This window comes from Eschrichtius robustus, chromosome 4, assembly GCF_028021215.1.
Source record: "Eschrichtius robustus isolate mEscRob2 chromosome 4, mEscRob2.pri, whole genome shotgun sequence".
Classification (NCBI taxonomy): Eukaryota; Metazoa; Chordata; class Mammalia; order Artiodactyla; family Eschrichtiidae; genus Eschrichtius; species Eschrichtius robustus.
The window spans coordinates 1,549,313-1,570,489 of NC_090827.1; the positions used below are offsets into that span (position 1 = coordinate 1,549,313).

Genomic DNA, 21,177 nt, shown 5'->3' on the forward strand with positions numbered 1-21,177 from the left:
TATGAAAACCATATGATCATCTCAACAGATGCAGAAAAAGCTTTTGATAAAATTCAACACCCATTTATGACAAAAACTCTCCAGAAAGTGGGCACAGATGGAACCTACCTCAACATAATAAAGGCAAACATCATTCTCAATGGTGAAAAACATATATGACAAACCCACAGCAAACATCATTCTCAATGGTGAAAAACTGAAAGCATTTCCTCTAAGATCTGGAAGAAGACAAGGATGTCCACTCTCGCCACTATTATTCAACATAGTTTTGGAAGTTCTTGTCATGGCAATCAGAGAAGAAAAAGAAAAGGAATACAAATTGGAAAAGAAGAAGTAAAACTGTCACAGTTTGCAGATGACATGATACACTACATAGAGAATCCTAAATATGCCACCGCAAAACTACTAGAGCTAATCAAAGAATTTGGTAATGTTGCAGGATACAAAATTAATGCATAGAGATCTCTTGCATTCCTATACACTAACAACGAAAGATCAGAAAGAGAAATCAAGAAAACAATGCCATTCACCACTGCAACAAAAAGAATAAAATACCTAGGAATAAACCTACCTAAGGAGGTAAAAGACCTGTACTCAGAAAACTGTAAGACACTGTTGAAAGAAATCAGATGACACAAACAGCTGGAAAGATATACCATGTTCTTGGATTGGAAGAATCAATATTGTGAAAATGACTATACTACCCAAAGCAATCTGCAGACTCAATGCAATCCCTATCAAATTACCAATGGCATTTTTTTACAGAACTAGGACAAAAAGTCTTAAAATTTGTATGGAGACACAAATGACCCCAAATAGCCAAAGCAATCTTAAGGGGACCATGCTCTTTCTCACCTGAAGTCTTTGAATCCTGTTCCCTGTCTGAAGATACAGCCTCCCACCAGCCCCGCTCCATGCCTCCTAACCCCTGGTACGCAAACTGCACCGCACCCAGCTAGCTTTCTTCCCTGCTCCCAGGCCCTCATATGATGTCATCCTTGGGTCGCCTCCCTGACACTATGCACAAGATCATCATGGGAGTCTGGTCCAGCCTCTGGCCAGGATGTGATTTTTTGGCTTCTAATGCCCAAGTCCTCGCCTTTCTCTCTTGTCTGCCACACTTGTGCAGCCCCACATCAGAGGGAACACAGGTTCGAGCCCTGGTCCAGGAAGATCCCACATGCCACAGAGCAACTAAACCCATGCGCCACAACTACTGAGCCTGCGCTCTAGAGCCCGCGAGCCACAACTACTGAGCCCACGGGCCACAACTACTGAAGCCCGCGCACCTAGAGCCCGTGCTCTGCAGCAAGAGAAGCCACCCAATGAGAAGCCCGCGCACCGCAACGAAGAGTAGCCGCCGCTCGCCCGTCAGTCCACAGTGATGGGCGTTCTGGGGGAGGGGATTCTGAGAACCCCGCAGGGATGCGGTGAACCAGCAAGGCAGGCGCAGAGCAGGGGCGGTGAGGCCCCCAGCGCCCGGGGCTCCCGGCTGGGGAGGGACGGACGGCCTTGGCATTTGAGTCACACGCAGGGTTTTGCTGCTTTCTGAGGACGGGCCGTCTCCACCGTGGAAGCACCTACTTCAGTGGGGGGCCTTTTTACTTCTGAGAGAGCCTGATGGCGGGGAGCCTGCGTCCCAGGGCCCGGAGGCCCTTCCGGCCCCCAGAGCGGGTCTGGGTGCGCTCGGGGGAAAGCAGACTTCATCCCTGAGTCCCCTGGATGCTAGCGTCTTCAGTAAGAAGTTACATTGGCTTCCAGCTAAGGGTGACGGGAACCGACAAGGCTGATCTCTCCTCTGCCAGGTCTCTCCTCTGTTACCTGGGGCAAGGAGGCAGTTCATCCCCAGAACGACATTCCTGCTTGCTACCTCATCGTGGGACGCTTGTCCAGGACACGTGTCATCGTTCAGACGTGTCATTGCCAGTGCGTATTTTAGTGAAGAGTTAACCCGAAAGAGATGACTCTCTTGTGTCTGTATTACAAACAATATTACAGGTCAGAAGTGCTTCAAAGAGACTCTGCAGACAGGAGTGAAAGCGGAAACAGGCCCAGTAGCGGTGGTGGTCTCGTAGGAGTTTCGCCCAGACCTTAGGCTTCCCCACAGTGGCAAAAGCCCCTCTATCCATGGGCTCTGGAGCGTTCCTTGGAGTGATTTACTCTAAAGGGCTTTGATGCTTAGATTATTCCTTTCGGTTCCCAATTTCTGCTCTGACCTCTCTTTACTGAATATCTTGTTTCTGAGTTTTGTTTGTAGTAGCAAGGAAAACACTCCCTTTTACTAGCTCGGTGCTGTAAATTTCGAGGCAGCAGTAGGATTAGAGTGTTGATTTGGAAAAGAAGATGCATGAATTTACGTTACGTGTATGTGTAAGAGATCAGGATATTCTACATATTTGTGAATCAAATCACATACTGAAAACTTTCAACAGGTTTGGATCAGTTTTTTTCTGACTAGGGGTCTTTTTAAAAAAAAATTATTTATTTTTATGTATTTATTTTTGGCTGTGTTGGGTCTTTGTTGCTGTGCGTGGGCTTTCTCTAGTTGCTGCGAGCGGGGGCTACTCTTCGTTGCTGTGCGCGGGCTTCTCATTGCGGTGGCTTCTCTTATTGCGGAGCTCGGGCTCTTGGCGCGTGGGCTTCAGTAGCTGTGGCACGCGGGCTCAGTAGTTGTGGCTCGCAGGCTCTAGAGTGCAGGCTCAGTAGTTGTGGCACATGGGCTCGGGCTTAGTTGCTCCACGGCATGTGGGATCTTCCCAGACCAGGGCTCGAACCCGTGTCCCCTGCATTGGCAGGTGGATTCTTAACCACTGCGCCACCAGGGAAGCCCTAGGGGGTCTTCTTAATTGTAACCAGTTTCTCTTCCTTTGCCGATGACACAAGATAGGGTACCGTGCGCTGATAGATGTGTAACACCAAGTATTAGGTGTGTTCTAAGCTCTTACTTAAATCACCTAATTTAATTCTGAAAACATGCCTTTTATGAAAAAGAGTGATTTTCCAGGATTATCAGCACAGTTTACAAGACAGCTAATTGAGGCACAGGGGTTAGGTGTCCAGGGCCACACCGCTAGTAAAGAAGGATTCAGATGCAGGCGGCATGGCTTCCAGAGCCAGGGTGCTGTCACTAATGGTGCCTCTCATGTCAAGGGCTACATATGTCTTTGTTTTAGACGAGAAGGAGACGTTGCCTTTAATATATGGTTTAGGAAGGCTCAGAATGATACAGTGGCAATCTGAAAATCATCATAAACCGTACAGAAAAAGTGTATATAACAACGATGTACAGCGCAAAGAATCATCTCTAGCGTGCTTGCAGTGCCTCATGCCACGCAAATGCTATGTGAATAGTTGCCAGCACACTGCAGACTCAAGTTTGGCTTTTTGGAACTTTCTGGAATTTTTTTCTCCTCACATGTTTTCCAACTGAGGTTGGTTGAATCCTGGTTGCAGATATGGCCGGATGACTGTACTACAGTCAGTTCTCCCATCTTTGTTATGCATTTTCATGTCTTAACAGTGTCTTTTGATGAACTGAAGTGCTTATTATTTTTTTTTTCTTTTGAAGTATAGTTGATTTACAATGTTGCGTTACTTTCAGGGGTACACCAGAGTGATTCAGTTATACATGTACATGTATCCACTGTTAGATTCTTTTCCCATATAGGTCATTACAGAGTATTGAGTAGAGTTCCCTGTGCTATACAGTAGGTCCTTGTTGGTTATCTGTTTTGTATTTAGTAGTGTATATCTGTTAATTCCAAACTCCTAATTTAAGGTGCTTATTTTTAATGAAGTCTGATTTATTAATTTTTATTAATGCTTTTGTGTTTTATTTAAGAAATCTTTCTCTGATGCAGGTCACGAAGTAGTCTGTTTTGGTTATTTTCCTAGAGGCTGTCACTGTCTCGTGTTTCACGTTTAGCTCTGCAGCCCACTTCAGCTCATTGTTTGTGTGTGATGGGATAGGCACATCCAGTGAGGGCGGCACATTTATGCAAAAGGCTCTCCTTACTTTGCTAACTGGCAAGTGTACATTTACTGTAGGTCGGTCATCGCTTCTCTTTTCTGTCCCACTGGTCCGGGACCGCTCACCTCGTGCAGTGACACCCCCCCCCCCCATCAAGGGAGTGGAAAGCCTCCCATCCCCTGCTTCGTTCTCCTTCCGTGTCACCTTGGCCATCCTGGGCTCGTAGCATTTCCCTGTGAAGTTTAGAATCAGCATATCCATCTTCACACAGGTAGATACAAAAGCTTGGGATGGTCCCTGACATGGTATGGACTCGATTTTGTTTCTAATTTTTAGTCGAACGTGAAATAAAAAGGTAAACAGAGCAACGTACGTGGGAAAATAGGCAAAGCAAATGAACTGGGAATGGAGATATTTATCGTCAAGTTGCGACAACCACCTTTTGCTAAATGTGGCTGGATCATGAGTATTTGAAAGCGCATCAGATGCAAACCTTAGCACTGAACAGTTCCCTGCTCTTTCAGGACTGGGAACTGGGGGCTTTTGGATTCCTGTCCGGTGGCAGTCACTCCCTGAGTCCGGGGTTGAGCTCCAGGGGGGCAGGGGTTTTTGCATGTTGTTTTGTGCGCACTTTTCCCAGGCTGAGGAAAGACTCCTGGCTGCAGTTGTCTAACTCAATATGTGTTGAGTGCTACCTGTGCAGAATATGGAGAACGGTAGTTCCGTTTAAGTGTGGGTTCTGTGGGTAGTTCCATTTAAGTGTGGGTTCTGTGAGCGAGAAGTAGATTCAACTCTTGCAAAATGTACACTCACAGAACATTTCCCCCCGAATGTGTTAACAAATATAGACAACGATAGGCTGTAATTGATATTAGTCATGATTAGTGAATCATTTGGCAACAGTATTGGATACTGTATCATAATACCTTTAAAACGTAAGTTTCAAAATCAGTCACATTGATGTATTTTTGGTTACCTTTAAGGTTCGGAATTGTTTTAAAATACAATTCAGTATGTTTCATTTTTTATCTTCTGGGTGCTCTGTGATAGCTTAATTCTTGGCAGGTAAACAAGAAAATTGTTCTGAATTGTTAGCGTGAAACTTTCAAGGAGGACAGGATATCTGTCTGACTGTTTTCCCACCAGGCCTATGATCCTGCCTGTATCCCCCACCTTTCCCCTTTCAGAGAAGGCACTCCCCACCTCCATCCAGGACTAATTCTGTCTCCCATGACTTAGATTTCATTGACTCTGGTTTTTTTTTGGAGGGGTGGAATCTGAAATGGGAATTAATATTTTCAAGTTTTTCCACTCAACTGCATCTTTTATCACATACTCAGATTTTACATCACAGACTAATGTAAAGAAAAATCCCCACATGTTTCTGAAACCCACACTTGTTTCTAGTCAGTTTTTCTCCTTTTCTGGAGTCAGTATAGTCCAACTCTTCTTTTGGGGGTGGTAACAAAGAGTAGATTTATTTTATTAATTTTTGAAGTCCAAGTATTTAGGAACTATACCCAGTAATGTTTTGTCCTGCTAGTATTCATTTTTTTATCTCTTCATGGGCCAGATTTTCCTTAGAAGAAAGCCAGGACATTAAACTTGGTTTTCAAATATTAGCTAGGGAAATAGTTCAAATAATCAGCCATTTGGTTAAAAAAACACAAAAGCAAACTAGTAATTTGACTGACTTTTTTTTCTATCTTAAATTGAGTAATAACTCAGTCACAATATTTTGTATGTATAAATACAGTGTGGATTTTCTTTTGGGGCGTGTTGTCACTGGATATTGTTGTTTTTTTTTTTTCTTAAATTTAAAAGATTTTTATTGTGGCAAGAACACTTAACATGAGATCTACTCCTTTTCACAGATTTTTGTGTCCAATACAGTGTGGTTGACTTTGGGTACAACGTTGTACAGTAGATTTCCAGAACTTACTCATCTTACGTAAGTGAAATTTTACACCTGTTGATGACCAACTCCAGTTCCCTCCTCACTCCCACCAACCCCTATTTTTTCCTTTGTCTCTGTGAGTGTGACTATTTTAGGTTCCTCATATAAGTGCAATCCTGCAGTATTTGTGCTTCTGAAACTGGCTTATCTCACTTAGCATCCTGTCCTCCAGGCCCATCTGTGTTGTTGCATATGGCAGGATTTCCTTTTTTAGGGCTGAGTAATATTCCATTGTGTGTATGTATGGACTGCTTTTAAAAATCCATTCATCTGTCAATAGACATTAGGTTGTTTCCACACAGTGTCTATTGTGCAGAGGTGGCAGGGACCCTGGGGTGCAGATGTGGGGAGGAGCTGGGGTAGAGTTTTATTTTTTATTGTTTTAATAAATTTATTTATTTTTATGTATTTATTTTTTGGCTGCGTTGGGTCTTTGTTGCTGTGCGCAGGCTTTCTCTAGTTGCGGCGAGCGGGGGCTACTCTTCATTGCGGTGCGCGGGCTTCTCATTGTGGTGGCTTCTCTCCTTGCAGAGCACGGGCTCTAGGCACACGGGCATCAGTAGTTGTGGAATGTGGGCTCAGTAGTTGTGGCTTGCGGGCTCTAAGCACATGGGCTTCAGTAGTTGTGGCTCACGGGCTTAGTTGCTCCACGGCATGTGGGGTCTTCCTGGACCAGGGCTCGAACCCGTGTCCCCTGCATTGGCAGGTGGATTCTCAACCACTGCACCACCAGGGAAGTCCCCCGGAGCTGGGGTTTAGAGCTCAACACTGTGCACTAAGGTGGCGGGAGGGGCCGTGGCTAGTGCCCCTGGGTCCAGCTCCGGCTTGGATCTCTGTGTTCCCCACGGGACTGGTATCCACTGGCCCCATCATTGTCCGGAGGCAGGCGAGCTAGAAGCCCGTCCCTGGGGTGGCACCCCAATGAGCTGGGATGCTGGTTCCAGTCTTTCCCTGTTCTCTCTGGTCTGTGTTGTGGTGGGCGGTGCCTGGGGGATGGGGATTGTGGGGATACAGTGTCTCCCCTTTTCCTACTGGGGTCATTGTGGCTGACTGGATGGAGAAGCCTGTCAGTTAGTTTCTGGATTTCTCACAGAGGGGATGGATCCGTGCCTTGCTGTTGAGATGGTGTGTCCACGGTGGGAGGAGAGTCCAGAATTTCCTGTTCCATCTCCTCAAGTCCCTCCAATCAAATTCTTCATTCCATCTCCTGCCCTACGTCTTACCATTCCATCCAGTGTGGCTTCTGTCTCTCCCTCAGCTGGAAAGCAGCTCTCCCTTTTGCTCAATCCTGTGAAGAGTCTTTAGTCCTCAACTTATTAACCTCTCAGCAGCTTTGGTCCTGTGAACCAACCCTTCCATCAAATATTTTTTTTCCTGGAGTTCTGTTGACACCACACTTGTGGGTTTTCTCTGTTGACGGAAAAAAAAGCACAACCTAAAAGTTGAGAATTATGCTTTATTTGGCGGACAAAACTGAGGACTTAAGCCCAGGACGCAGCCTCTCAGAATAGCTCGGAGGGACTGTTCCAAAGAGGTAAGGGGAGAGCCAGGACACAGAGGAGTTTTTGCAACAAAGACCAAGTAATTGGAACATCAAAAGGTTACCGTTAATGAACGAAAGCCAGACATCTCAAGTTAAGGAATTTAGCACTTTCCTATGTATGGGAAGATGCAAGAGCCTGGGCTCACTGAAACCCTTCCTTGGACGTGCCCCTCAGCTGCCGGGGGCCAGCGTCCTGTGCTTTCTCGTCCTGAGTCCCCTCAGGGGGCACCGCCGGGGGCGGCTGTCATGTGATGGCTTGGTGGCTGCAGCATCCTTTGTTTACTGATATGGCAGGCGACATTCTCAGTCCACACGTCCTTCCTCTTGGGCAGGTTATTATCCTTTGCCTTAATTGTCGGCTTATCTTCCTCCATCTACTCATTCAATGTTGGGGCTCCTGGTGTTTCAATTCCATGTCCTTTTGTGACTGTAAACTTTTTTTTTTTTTTCTAACTAGTGATTTGTCTAATCATTAAAATCATCCAAGGAGCTTTTAAATCCTGATGCCTGGGTCTCACCCTGCACTAATTCAATCTGGAGGTGGGGCGTGGGGCTTCGCATCTGTAGTTTGCAGAGCTCCTCCAGGGACTCAGTGCACAATCGAAGCTGAGAATCACCGGACACAGTCATCAGAACCTGCAGCTTTAAATACCACCTTCATGCCAGAATCATCCGTATGTGTGTCTGACTCTTGAATGCCTAACTAGCACATGCACTGTGCATGGCGTGTTGTGAAAGTCAAGAGCTTTCTTAAATGAAACCTTAAATGACTGAAGGAGAAGAGAAATGCAGCATATTGTAGTTGCGTGACTGGTGAAGCTTTTGCTGTTCTTTAAGGGATCTTATTGTTTAATGTCCTCAGTTGAGTTTTCTCAGGGACAGACTCTGAGATGGAGATTGACCTGCAGAATGAGATTGTTTTGGGAACAAGACCTCTTGGGGCTGAGAAAGGCAGATTCAAACACAGGAACAAGGCAGTTGCAGCTGAGGCTTCAGTTGATGCCCCGGGAGCTCGAGGCTGGGACGGCCTTTCAGAGCGGCCTCGGTTAGTAGAGAGGGACTTGGGGCTTGGTGTCCCCACAGAGAGTCTTCAGACGTGGGTTGCCTTCGTGCTGTTTCTGAAGAGACCGAGCTCAGAGCCTTAAGCAGCCACATTTCTGGCAGCCTCAGCTGCGCTGGGAGATCTGGGGGGAAGCAGCGCCCCAGGATCCATCACAGGGCGATCTGACGGATCTTAGAGGTCACCTCATTTAGACCTTCATTGAAAGGTGAGAGGGTCAGAGAGGGTAGGTGATTTGCCAGTGTCACGTGGCCATCTCACAGTCTGTCTGGCACTAGAACAGTGCCCACTCGTAAGGTAAGAGTGTCTTCAGTGATACCCGTACCTAACTTTATTATGCGACTCTGGAGCTTACCTTATTACCACGTCTCTTAGGCCAGAAGGGAAGTATGTTACATTTATGCTACGTGTGGAAAACTGACAGAAGATAAGTCCTGTTCCAGTTGTAATTCGTTTCAGAGTCAGAGGTATTATTGCGATACTAGGGATTCTGATTTTCTGGGCTGGATGGAATACCATTTCTGTGTAGTATGGAAAATAATTGCACAGCAAACGTTTTGTTCGGGTTGAGGTTTAAGTTTAATTCCTTGTGCCATGAGGCTTGTATCAAAAGGACCGCAGCCTTTGATGAGTTTTGGAAATCGCTAGTGTCCAATATATAGCATCTCTAAATAGATGTTTCTACTTCATGAAAAATATTTTTTTCTATGGGCCATGGGAAATGTAATTGCATAATTGAAGACAGACAAGTTTGTCAAATGTTTCCATGGGATTTAACAGTTCCTTAAGCCCAACTGGAGTGACAAATAAAACGGTTGTTGAGGAACACTGTTTGTAATTATAATTCTTGGACAATTATAACACAACAGAATTTGCTGCACATATACACATAAACACATTCTTTTCAAATAATATAAAACTAATTAAAGTCAACTAGTCAGTCAAAGGTATCACTCACTGTATTCATAAACCTTCCGTTCACAATTTAATCTGGGAAAACCGAAAACAGAATGGAAAATAAATACGGAAGCTCTTAAGAGAGGTGATAATAAATTATACTATAGTAAGGCGAATACAAAACAAATAAAAATGCTCTACAATAACCCCACAATTATCTGGATTCTTAAATAACTACTGACCTAATTTATTACCTGAATCTAGGAAGTGTTTGTCTGTCTTTGTATGTCTATCTGATTGTCTAATTAAAAATTCTTCCATGTAGATAAAAATGGGAACTAACCTCTTAGTAAGGGGATATGTACAGACTTGTAGCAGTGGTTTTTCATAAGCCCCAGCCTTCACGTATGATCAAAATGTCAGTTTTACCTGACTGTATAGAGAGTTTACCTCCAGTTATGGCTGTGGATTTTGGAATAAGAAAGTGTGATTGCCTCTCTTGAATCTTTTAGCTTCTTTCTTGTTCTTTCTCTTAACTTTACTTTTTCAGAGAATTTTTAGGTTCACAGCACAATAGAGAGTATGGTACAGAGATTTCCCGTGTACCCTCTGCCCCTACAATGGCCTAATCTCCCTCATTATCAACATCCCCACCAGATGGTACATTTGTTACAGTTGGTGAATCTACATTGTGATCACTCAAGGTCCGTAGTTTCCATGAGGATTCACTCTTGGTGGTGAGCATTCTGTGGATTTGGGCAAATGCACAATGACATGTATCCATCATTATTGTGTCATACTGAGTATTTTCACTGCCCTAAAAATCCTCTGTGCTCTGCCCACTCATCCCTCCTCCAAACTTCCAAGCCCTGGGCAACTGCTGGTCTTTGTACTGTCTCTAGTTTTGCCTTTTCCAGAATGTTATATAGTTGGAACTATACAGCCTTTTCAGATTGGCTTCTTAGAAATATGCATTTCAGTTTCCTCCTTTTATTTTCATGACTTGACAGTTCATTTCTTTTTAGTGCTGAATAACGTTCCACTGTCTGGATGTCCCCCAGTTTATTTATCCATTCACCTACTGAAGGACGTGTTGGTAGCTTCCAGTTTTGGCAGTTATGAATAAAGCTGCTGTAAGCCTTGTGTGCAGGTTTTTGTGTGGACATAAGTTTTCATCACCTTTGGGTATATACCAAGGAGAGCTATTACTGGATCATATAGTACGAGTATGTTTCATTTTATAAAAACCCACCAAAATGTCTTCCAAAGTGGCTGCACCATTTTGCTTTCTCACCAGCAATGAATACGAGTTCCTGTTGCTCCACATCCTGGTCAGCATTTGATGTTGTCGGTGTTCTGGATTTTGGCCACTCTAATCGGTGTGTAGTGGTACCTCATTGTTGTTTTAATTTGCATTTCGTTGGTGATACATGATGTGGAGCATCTTTTCATATGTTATTTGCCATCTTGCTCATCTTTGGTGAGGTGTTTTTTATTATTATTATTATTATTATTTTTCCCCCCTCTTCTTTTTTGCTCCTCAAATAAACTTTTTAAAACAATTAGAACAGGGACTTCCCTGGTGGCACAGTGGTTAAGAATCCACCTGCCAATGCAGGGGACATGGGTTTGATTCCTGGTCCAGAAAAATCCCACATGCCGTGGAGCAACTAATCCCGTGCACCACAACTACTGAGCCTGCGCTCTAGAGCCCGTGAGCCACAACTACTGAAGCCCAAGCACCTACAGCCTGTGCTCCGCAACAAGAGAAGCCACCACAATGAGAAGCCCGCGCACCACAGAGAAGAGTAGCCCCTGCTCACCGCAACTAGAGAAAGCCCGCACGCAGCAACGAAGACCCAACGCAGCCAAAAATAAATAAATTAAAAAAAAAATTAGAGCAGTTTTAGATTTATAGAAAAATTGTCAAAATAATATGGAGTTCCCAATATCCTGCATCTAGTTTCCCCTATTATTAACATCTTATCTTAGTTTAGCACATTTTTTACAACTCAAGACTCAGCCATAAAAAGAAACAAAGTTGAGTTATTTGTAGTGAGGTGGAAGGACCTAGAGTCTGTCATACGGAGTGAAGTAAGTCAGAAAGAGAAAAACAAATACCGTATGCTAATACATATATATGGAATCTAAAACAAAAAGGTTCTGAAGAACCTAGGGGCAGGACAGGAATAAAGACACAGACGTAGAGAATGGACTTGAGGACCCGGGGAGGGGGAAGGGCAAGCTGGGACGAAGTGAGAGAGTGGCATGGACATATATACACTACCAAATGTAAAATAGCTAGCTAGTGGGAAGCAGCCGCCTAGCACAGGGAGATCAGCTCGGTACTTTGTGACCACCTAGAAAGGTGGGATAGGGAATGTGGGAGGGAGACGCAAGAGGGAGGAGATATGGGGATATATGTATGTATAGCTGATTCACTTTGTTATACAGCAGAAACTAACACACCATTGTAAAGCAATTATGCTCCAATAAAGATGTTTAGAAAAAGAACCAACAGTGGTATACTGTTACTAACCATAGTCTATATTTAGCTTGCTTAGTGGTCACCTAATGTCCTTTTTCTGTTCTAGGTCCCCAGTCAGGATACAAATTGCATCTAGTCCTCACACGTCCTTAGGCTCCTTTTGGCTGTGACAGTTTCTCAGACTTTGTTCTTTGTGGCCATGGAAGCTTTGAGGAATCGTGGTCAGGTAGTTTGTAGAATGTCCCTCCACTGGGATTTGTCTGATGTTTTTGTCAGGACTAGATTGAAGTTATGTGTTCCGGGGAGGAAGAACACTGGTTTAGAAATGACAGTCCCATCACATTATGTTAAACGTACACAGAATCAGCATGACTTATCACCTGGTTGAGAGGTTAAGGTTGATCACCTGGGTGAGGTCGCATTTGCCAGGTTTCTCCCCCGGAGAACTCACTGTTTGTCCCCCTTTCCATCCCGTGCTCTTTGGAAAGGTGTCGCCGTGCACGGCTCACACCGAGCTGGGGGTGTGATGCCCCAGCAATCTGAGGGCAGAGGATCTATGCCAGTTATTTGGAATTCTGCACCGGAGATTTGCCTGTGCTCTACAATTTAGTTATTTACTCAATCAGCCATTTTATTCACATCTTTATGGACTCATGCATTTTTGTTTTATACTTTGGATTATAAGCCAGTACAATTTTATTTTATTGCTCAAGTCATCCTAGATTTGGCCATAGGGAGCTCTTTCAGTTGGTTCCTGTGTCTTTTTGACAAAGTCCCATCAGCTTTAAAAAAAAGAAAAATCTTCCCTTAGCTCACTTTAGGTGAGGATAACAGGATGTGTTTCCACGAAGGAGGGTTTCTTAACCTGTGGGGCACATCCGGGAACCCTCAGCGTTGCAAACTTTGTGGGCATTTTCTAAGGGAAGAACATAGCTTTCATCATATTCTCAGCGGTGTCTGTGGTGCTAAAAAAGAGGTAAAGAATCACTGCCCTAGAGTAAAGAGGAGAAATAATACAACGTACACATTTTGCACGCCTCGCTCTTTCCTTCCTCCCCGGTGCTTGCTTGAGTTCACATCCAGCAGAAAGCTCTGCAGCTCCCTCCTTGGGATGACCTGGCTAGTGCCCTGCCACACTCAGGTCGGAGAAGACCTGTGACCATGGTTGCTGCATTTATAACTGGAAGAACAAAACGGTCCTTTGACTCAGATTCCTGGTTTAAGGGAAGATGTGAAGCCAATATGCTCGCGCACACCAGCTTTGAAATGCAGCGGTGCAGTGTGGTCGCTAAAGGGTCATGGAAAATAAGTACATTCTGCAGTTAATGGAAAACTGAGCTTCCCTCTTTGGAAAGACATTTCTGGATTTTTCCTTTAGTGCTGGGAAACATTACATCATCCAGCTCTACAGCCTGGTCCATTCCTTAGCGTATTAGTCATGACATCAGTTCAAGTTTAGGTGAGTGAACAAAAGAGGACAGGCTGTAAAAAGGCTTTTGATATAAAAGACATTATTTTCTCTAGTCATTTGATGACTTTGCCTGAGTAGACTCAGTTATCGTCTTAAATTAATATCATATTTCCATGAAATCAATCCTGTTGCGTAATAATGTCATAATCGCTGATAGATTTCTTGAAAGAAAACACAGTGGCCCCTTCAGATGGATAAAACATTGGACAGAGATTCAGAATGTGAAATCTCTAATAACGAAATAGACGTTGAGCGTGGTACCTAATTAAAATCATTTAACTCTTCTTATTCCTGGTTATTTTGTATAAATACTAGCCGCTTTCCAAATTACACGGTTAAGTATAGTAAAGTGCAAACCCAGGAAAATGTGCTGTATGCAGATTGTTTCAGCTCTCTTGAAGAAAGTGATGTAGCTATCTAGGCTTTTAAAATATATTTTAATGTGTGGAGGTGACTTTAATGTTATTTTAGGATTGACCAAGCTGAAAAAGAATGATTTCTACTTTTTTATTTAGGTAGGAAAAAAATCCCTGAATTCATCCATGTGAATATAAACTACATGAGATTTCACTTAAATTTTAAAATGTCTTTGAATTTGTAATATAAAGAAAGGTGAAGTGTTGATTCAAGACTCATATCAGGTTACCTGCAGCAGAGACATGAAAATATGTATTGACACAAATGAGAATAAAGAAAAAGGGCTATAACATATTTGATATACTTCTTTCTTTTAATTTCAAGAGATTTTTGTCAACCAACACTGTGCTTTTGCTGTTACTGGCAAATAAGATTTTTAAAAATTTAACTGTAGAGAGAAATCTAGGCATTTGGAGATGGCTAGAGGGAAGAGTGACCCTGGCAAGTTGTAGAAAGGGCAACGTCAGATTTTCCAGGACTAGTGATTTTAAAAATTGGTAAGACTAATGTAATATCTATCTACCTATCTATCTTATCACCTAAAGCAATACATGGATGAGTGGTAAGAAGAAGATAGATAATATTTCACTTCCATTACGGCAGGCTTGTGAAATGACGACTAGGAATGGGGGTTACCAGGTTTCACTCTTGACTCTACCACTTCAGACAATCTCTGAACCTTGCTGTGGCCTGGTTTCCATATACCATGTACCCTATGGCTCCAGTAGCAGTCAGCTACTGCTGACTCTCTACCCATCTGGTTTTTCTCTTTCTCTGCTGAAAAACCATTCTCTGTGTGGTTCATGTCTCTCCTCTGTAACCAAGGGAGTCTTTGTGATGATCAAGTGCAATCATGTAATGGACATGGTGGTTGATTATCCAGTACCTGTTCTCTATCAGATTATTGATCTGAGCCAATCATGATGGCTTCTTCCTCTTTGCTAATGGTTGGTTCAGGAATGGCTAATGCTGGAAAGCTTCTGAGGGAAATGAGTCCTTTTTCCTGAGAGGACATCTCAGGAGCAAATGCTCTTCATCTGGAAATGTTGAGTGAACAAACACTATAGCGCCCGCGGGCATCCTGAGGCTGAAACCAACCTAGAAGAGCAGGCACGTGGGAGACTGCCTGGGGCCACGTGTATTCAATGCCGTACAAGTGTAGGGAATTACAAAACCATAGAAGCCACGGTTCCCTCAGGAATCACTCGGTACATTCCGTCTGGTTGGTAATATACACGTAGATATGAAAAAAAAAGCTGCAAAGTAATTGCCAAACAGTAAATGTATCAGTTTGTGTTTTTTACAGTAAGCCAGGATGATTGGGGTAGGATTTTAGAAGGGCAGTATTAAGGATAGGTTGTGTTTGGATTCATACAATGTGGAGGAGTTATGATATTCCATGAAGGGGGGCCGACTGATTCTGTAGGAAGGATAAAATCTGGTAGTGAGTTAGACGGGCTAGCCAATGAGTTTGGGCGACACAGCTTACAGATGTAGGGGAGGAAAGGTTTGTTGGGGTTTTTTTCCCTCTCTCTCAATAGCTGGGTCTATGAAATAGTCTGACAGCAGTCATGCTAACAGGATAAAAGGTATACACATTTATTAATTTTGGGGACTTAAGTGACTTCCTTCTGGAGGATCTGTCTTTAGGCAGATAAGAAGAATTTAGAGAAATCCTCTCCCTGCATTTGCTGTTTTTCAAGTGCCTTTAGCTCAAAATAACTTTTATGCTGAAGAGATATTATGGAGTGGCAAATTCTGCCTCTCTTCACAGCTGGAGAAAAATCAGGCTGGAAATGTCTCTACCACAAAAATTATCGTGGGACTTCCCTGGCGGCCACTGGTTAGGACTCCGCACTTCCACAGCAGAGGGCACAGGTTCCATCCCTGGTTGGAGAACTAAGATCCTGCATGCCCTGTGGTGTGACCAAAAATGAAAAGAAATTGTTAATTGTCTTTATGTTGTCTGGTTCATTCTATTGCTTAGAAGAAATGTACTTGTGAAGGATTTTATATCGAGACATAATAATAGCAGTCCTTAATTGATCCAATTCAAGTGTAGTTTGTAATCCATCAATTCCGTTTTCCTCCCTTGAATGAGAAAACTTGTAGATGGGTTTGGACACTAATTTGCATCTTAATATCTAATTTTTCCACATAACCTCATTCTCTTGAGAATGAAATAGAAAAATGAAATGGAAAAATGAATGAATGGGAAAACCTTATTACTGGTCCCCAAATCCTGGAGAATGAAATGGAAAAATCTCATTACTGGTCCCCAAATCCTACAGCTAGGATATGAGAGCTGATAAGGTCGTGAGAAAAAAATCTACTTAATCTCCTGCACCTTTGGGAGGTTTAACTAATTGGTTTTCATTTTTTTCCTCCAATGTTTTGGATTCTTTCTGAGAGCTACTTGAAAAGGTTGTCTGTATCAACTCATAGTAGTTTTAGATTTTTTCATACGCTTCTTAATATCTGTCATATTTCACCTGTAGTAGTTGTATCTTATCAGCACATTGTATGATAATTAACACAGAAAAGAATTGCCTGATAGGTCAGAGCTGGGATTTTAAAACAAAGCCAAGCACATGACATTTTTTGCTTCCTATAATGTCATTTATGAAATTGACACTTTTACCATATCAGTACAGAATAGACAATGCTGGATGCTCCAAGTGTAGTTTTAATCTTCCCTGTGATTTTCATGGATATTATTTTTGGACTGGGAAAATGATTATATGATAAGACTTTACAGGTGGTAAACGAATCCAAACAAACAGTAAAGAACAACAGTTTCCATTGGCTTCCAAGGAAGTGTTTATATGGTCCCAAGCAACTACCAATTTAGTCAAGATTCATTGTTCAAAGGTGATTAAAATAGAAAAATATGGCAGTTTTTCTCTTTTTGATAGTTGACAGCAAATATGTGCATATAAAAGAAAAAGGCAGCTATATCTCAGAGCTCTATATTTTCCCTATTTAATTGGTCTGATATTTGAGGAACTGCTTTTACCAATCCCTGATGTATTTAACTCCACGGAGAGCATTCCTTGTGTGTTTCTTGGACAATATCATTTTATGTGTCAGCATGATTGTTTTATGAATTCTTGGACTCTCTCTGGCCATATCATCCTGTAGTATTCACATACTCCTTTGCTTAGGTGGAAGGTTAATATATATATTATTCAAAAACTATTTTTTTCTTTTTTTTTTTTTCTTTTTTTTGGCTCTTGTTTCTTTGCCATTCTTTTGTGCTTGTCTAGATTTTGATTGCATGTTGCTTCAGGATAAGTGAGAGGAGGTCTGCTTAATTTTATTTAAAGAAAGTAACATGAAGTATTTAGGGCAGTGTTTCATGCATTTGGTAAAATTAAATGCTAAAGTACTTTTTGTGTTTGTTTTTATTTTTTATGACAAATACCTTTTGGGATTCTGATAAGGTCTACTGCTTTTCACCTCTATTTGGAAAAGTCATGCTACAAATTTGTCTCAAAAAGCTAAGTCTTTTCTCCAGTGAACATCACGCACTCCTGTTGCTTGCTATTGTAAATACTTAGCAGGGCTTTGTTTTGCTTTTTCTCATGTAGGCAGCAGTCAGCCGAGGACCTTGCCCGAGTACCGGCCAACTCCACCAGCAATATCCTGAACAGGCTATTGGTCAGTTACGATCCCAGGATAAGACCAAATTTCAAAGGTTGGTCTCCCTCCACCCCAATATCTCCATTCTTTGCAGTTTAAAAACTTATTTTATCTGTATAAAATCATTTATTTGTTTTATTCAAAACAGTGTATTTTAAATTGACATCTGTCATGTAATGTGCTTAAGTCAGAGCAATTTAATGCCAAAAATGTTTAAAGATAAGCAAAGCATTAGTTCTAATAGGCTTATGTAGTTCCCAGTTAAAAAAAAAAAAAAGATATGTTGTGAATTAATAGGCTAACCTATCTGATGGGTTTTCTAAGTACTTTGTATTCTTAACCTTAATAATTTAAAATTTAGGTTCTGACTTTCATTCAGACACCAAAGTTCCACTTTGTAGGAGAATGGCCATATACTCATTTGAGGATAGAGAACACTCTGATAGACATTTAAATTCTTTTTTTAAAATCTTTATTAGGTTTTCACATTGATTAAAAAAATTCCCTCTACTTTTTAGCTGAAAAAAGTGGCCATATGGTTTTTAAAAGCATGTTAACTTTGTGAATAAAATGACTGTGTTTTCTTCAACAAAACATTATCTCCTATCATTCCTTTCAAGAACCAAAACTGTACTTCAGCTAAAAGTTGTGGGAAGATGGTACAGCTTGCCTCCCTCCCTCCCTCCCTTCCTTCCTTCCTTTCTTTCTTTCCTCCTTTCTTCCTCTCTCTCTTTCTTTCTTGCTTCCTCTTGATGAGTTAGGAAAAGTTATATGAACATATCTCTGGAAAACTGTCGTCGTTGTTGCTGGTTAAGGACAGGTATTAATGTAGATCGGATTAACATTATAAGGCTTGATTATTTTTTCCTTTATGGAAAAAAAAAAGAAAGAAAAAAAGAAAGAGAAAGAGAGAAAGAAAGAAAGAAAGAAAGAAAAGAAAGAAAGAAAAGCTTGCAGCTGCTTCTAGTCAAGTGAAGTTATAGGACTCTGTTGTAAAAACAGGGTTTTTGTTCGTTACCAGAACCTGCGGTTACTTTCAGCAGTGCTGTGCTCTGGGTTGTCACATGTCTACCCTGCATTGATTCAACACCTGCTTTTCATCAGTCAGAGGTTATGTGGCTAAAAGGCTAAATTCACATTTTCCCTTTGTTAGCCCAAGCAACAGTTCACAATGAGTAAAAAAAAAAAAAAAGAAACAGAAAGAAATTGGCAACATTATAATTTAGATCTCACTCCATGAACTTTAAAATTATTTTCCAGCAGGTCAGGCAAAATCTTAATAATGATTTTGTTATATGTCTGATTAACTTTGAATTTTCATGAATTAAAAATCAAAATATAGCAATTGTAATTGAATTCTGCTTTACCATTTAAGGTAAAAATTTAAAATGATTATAAAATGCAAAAAAACCCCGTATTTTAAAAATGATGTTTTTTAAAGAATAATTTACAATCTCTTAAAGTAAGTGCATCAGCCCAATTAAAAAAAAAATTAAGGTAAATGTATTTTCCCAGAGTTTCTACAATTTCAGAGAGAAATATTTCTGAATAATTAACACTATAAAGTACAGTGTAACTCATTTTTTATTTGTGTGTTGATCCCTATTTAGAAAAATAAGTCAATAGCAACTGTGAACATGGTATCCTGAAACCATAGGTTTATAATTTTACATCCATGCGGATTGGAAAAAATAGAAAATGCAAATGCATAAACCATAAAAAATGAAGATTCTGACCAAGTTTTTTACAGCTACTAATTATATCCTTAATTTTTATTGGCAGGCATTCCTGTTGATGTAGTTGTAAACATTTTTATCAACAGTTTTGGATCCATTCAAGAGACAACAATGGTAAGATTACAGCCAATTTAATATTTTTAATTGAGAAGATTTTAACTGGAGGATAGTGGAAGAAATTATAACTGAAGAATAAGGAGTAACTCTCAGGGAAAAAAATGCAAGCTCTCTCCTAGTAAAATATTCAAATTTCAGGGTTTTGTTGAATCGGTGATTTCAATGGCTTTGTAATTTTGCAATTCAAATTTAGTCTTTATATTGCATTGAAACCTACAGACTTGGGAGAATTAACGTACCCACTCTGAACGACTAATTGGAGACCACCTGGGAAAAGGATTTATGCAATTAATATTCTGAAGCGACTTTTTTTTCCTAATATGCTTATGTGTAGAAGCATTCAAAAATATTTAAGTGTTCATAGTTTTTTTTTTCCTTCCAGTTTCCTGAGAAGAATCTTTGTTTTTTCTCTTGTGCTAATTTTGTGATGTGTGGAGCAGAGAATTGTAAAAAGCAAATTTGATTTTCCTAAACTAGAGCAGCGGAGCTCCCTGAAAGGATTATGCGACACAAAGAAAGGGCAAGGAGAGGGCCAGGAAGAGAAAGAAGGGACAGAAAAGAGAGAAAGGAACAGAGAAGGGAGGCTTGGTGTGGGGCTGCCATCCAGGGTGAGTTGGGCTTTAGGGACAAAGATGTCTGCGGAGGGTGATTAGTAGATGCCCTGAGCGACGTGTGATGCAATTACCCCTCAGCTTTTAGAAGACATTCGGTACAGTCCACTTGCTTATTAATGTTTTAACTTATTAGATTTGTACCCTTTTTGAAAAACCACATACTTAAATGATACTTCAGGTGGGAGAAAGAAAGCTTAATGGGTTTTTTTTTTTTTTGGTGTCTTTTTTCTTGAGATACTTATATTTTTCTTAAGGAATAATATAAGGTTTGGATTAAAAGCCTAATAGCAATGGTTAGAACACAGTAGAGTTTTTCAGGAAATATCTCAGACCAGAGAAAGAATGATTTTAAATATGTTTTCCTTTATTCCTAGGAGCAACGTAGTGTGTTACAAAAAACAATTGTATATTGCATTTAAGTTATTACACCTATTTTTATATTAATTAATATAAGAATATAATATATTAACTGTGAGGAAGATGTTATTTATTTTTTATAGAACCATGTCTTTAGCCCTGAGTACTTGATTTTTTTAAGAGAGTGTGTAGATATTTTGGATAATTAAAGAGTTTGAAATCAAGTCCAAAATTCACTTGCAGTGACTTTAGTTCACCTAAATGGCTGTATGTCTAATACAGTATAGATCACTAGAAGACAGCTCTGAAATAAAGGACAGAAAACCGTATATCACTCAGGAGACAAGGGTGGCCCTCATCATTTGAAAATATGACTAGTTTATCTAAGCACTTCACTTAACAAGAGTGAGAAATTTCATTTTCTCGAGGTGAAACTTTCAGGGGATCTATTTGGTCTCTATACTCTTCCCTGTACCCTGTTTTATCTTTCATGGCATCATTACGCTAATCCCGAAACACCACTATCGAGGTGTTTCAGCCTGTGGGAAACATTCCCAGCTCTATCTTGCATTTTAGGACAACTAATGCAGGGATTTTTTTTCTCATTTGCATGAAGGCTACATACATGTCCCAACTCAGGAAGTACCATTAATGTATCTGCCCTTTAATAAATATTGAATGCCTCCCAAATATCAGATGCTACACTTCTCTAGGTCCCATCAGCAGTTACTTAATTGTATCAAGCTGAAAACGCCTGGGGGAAAGGGACATAGAAAAGGAGTAAGAACTTTCTTACAGGTTATTGGAGGATGATAACAAAATACTGCGTAATTTCTCACATAATCTTCTCTTGTCCTCCTGCCCGCTCTGCACGGTAGCGAGCCCAAAGCACCCGTTGCTGAGACCAG

General features: G+C 41.2%; 1 protein-coding gene across 2 annotated transcripts in view; it reads left to right on the forward strand.

The window, feature by feature from the left end:
- Positions 1-21,177, forward strand: part of GLRB (glycine receptor beta) — a 78,388-nt gene that overhangs the window by 20,964 nt on the left and 36,247 nt on the right. For both annotated transcript variants that reach the window (XM_068542382.1, XM_068542381.1), the window contains exons 3-4: positions 17,394-17,500; positions 19,228-19,295. In XM_068542382.1, the coding sequence (XP_068398483.1) occupies positions 17,394-17,500; positions 19,228-19,295 (175 nt within the window). The remainder of the gene's footprint in view (positions 1-17,393; positions 17,501-19,227; positions 19,296-21,177) is intronic.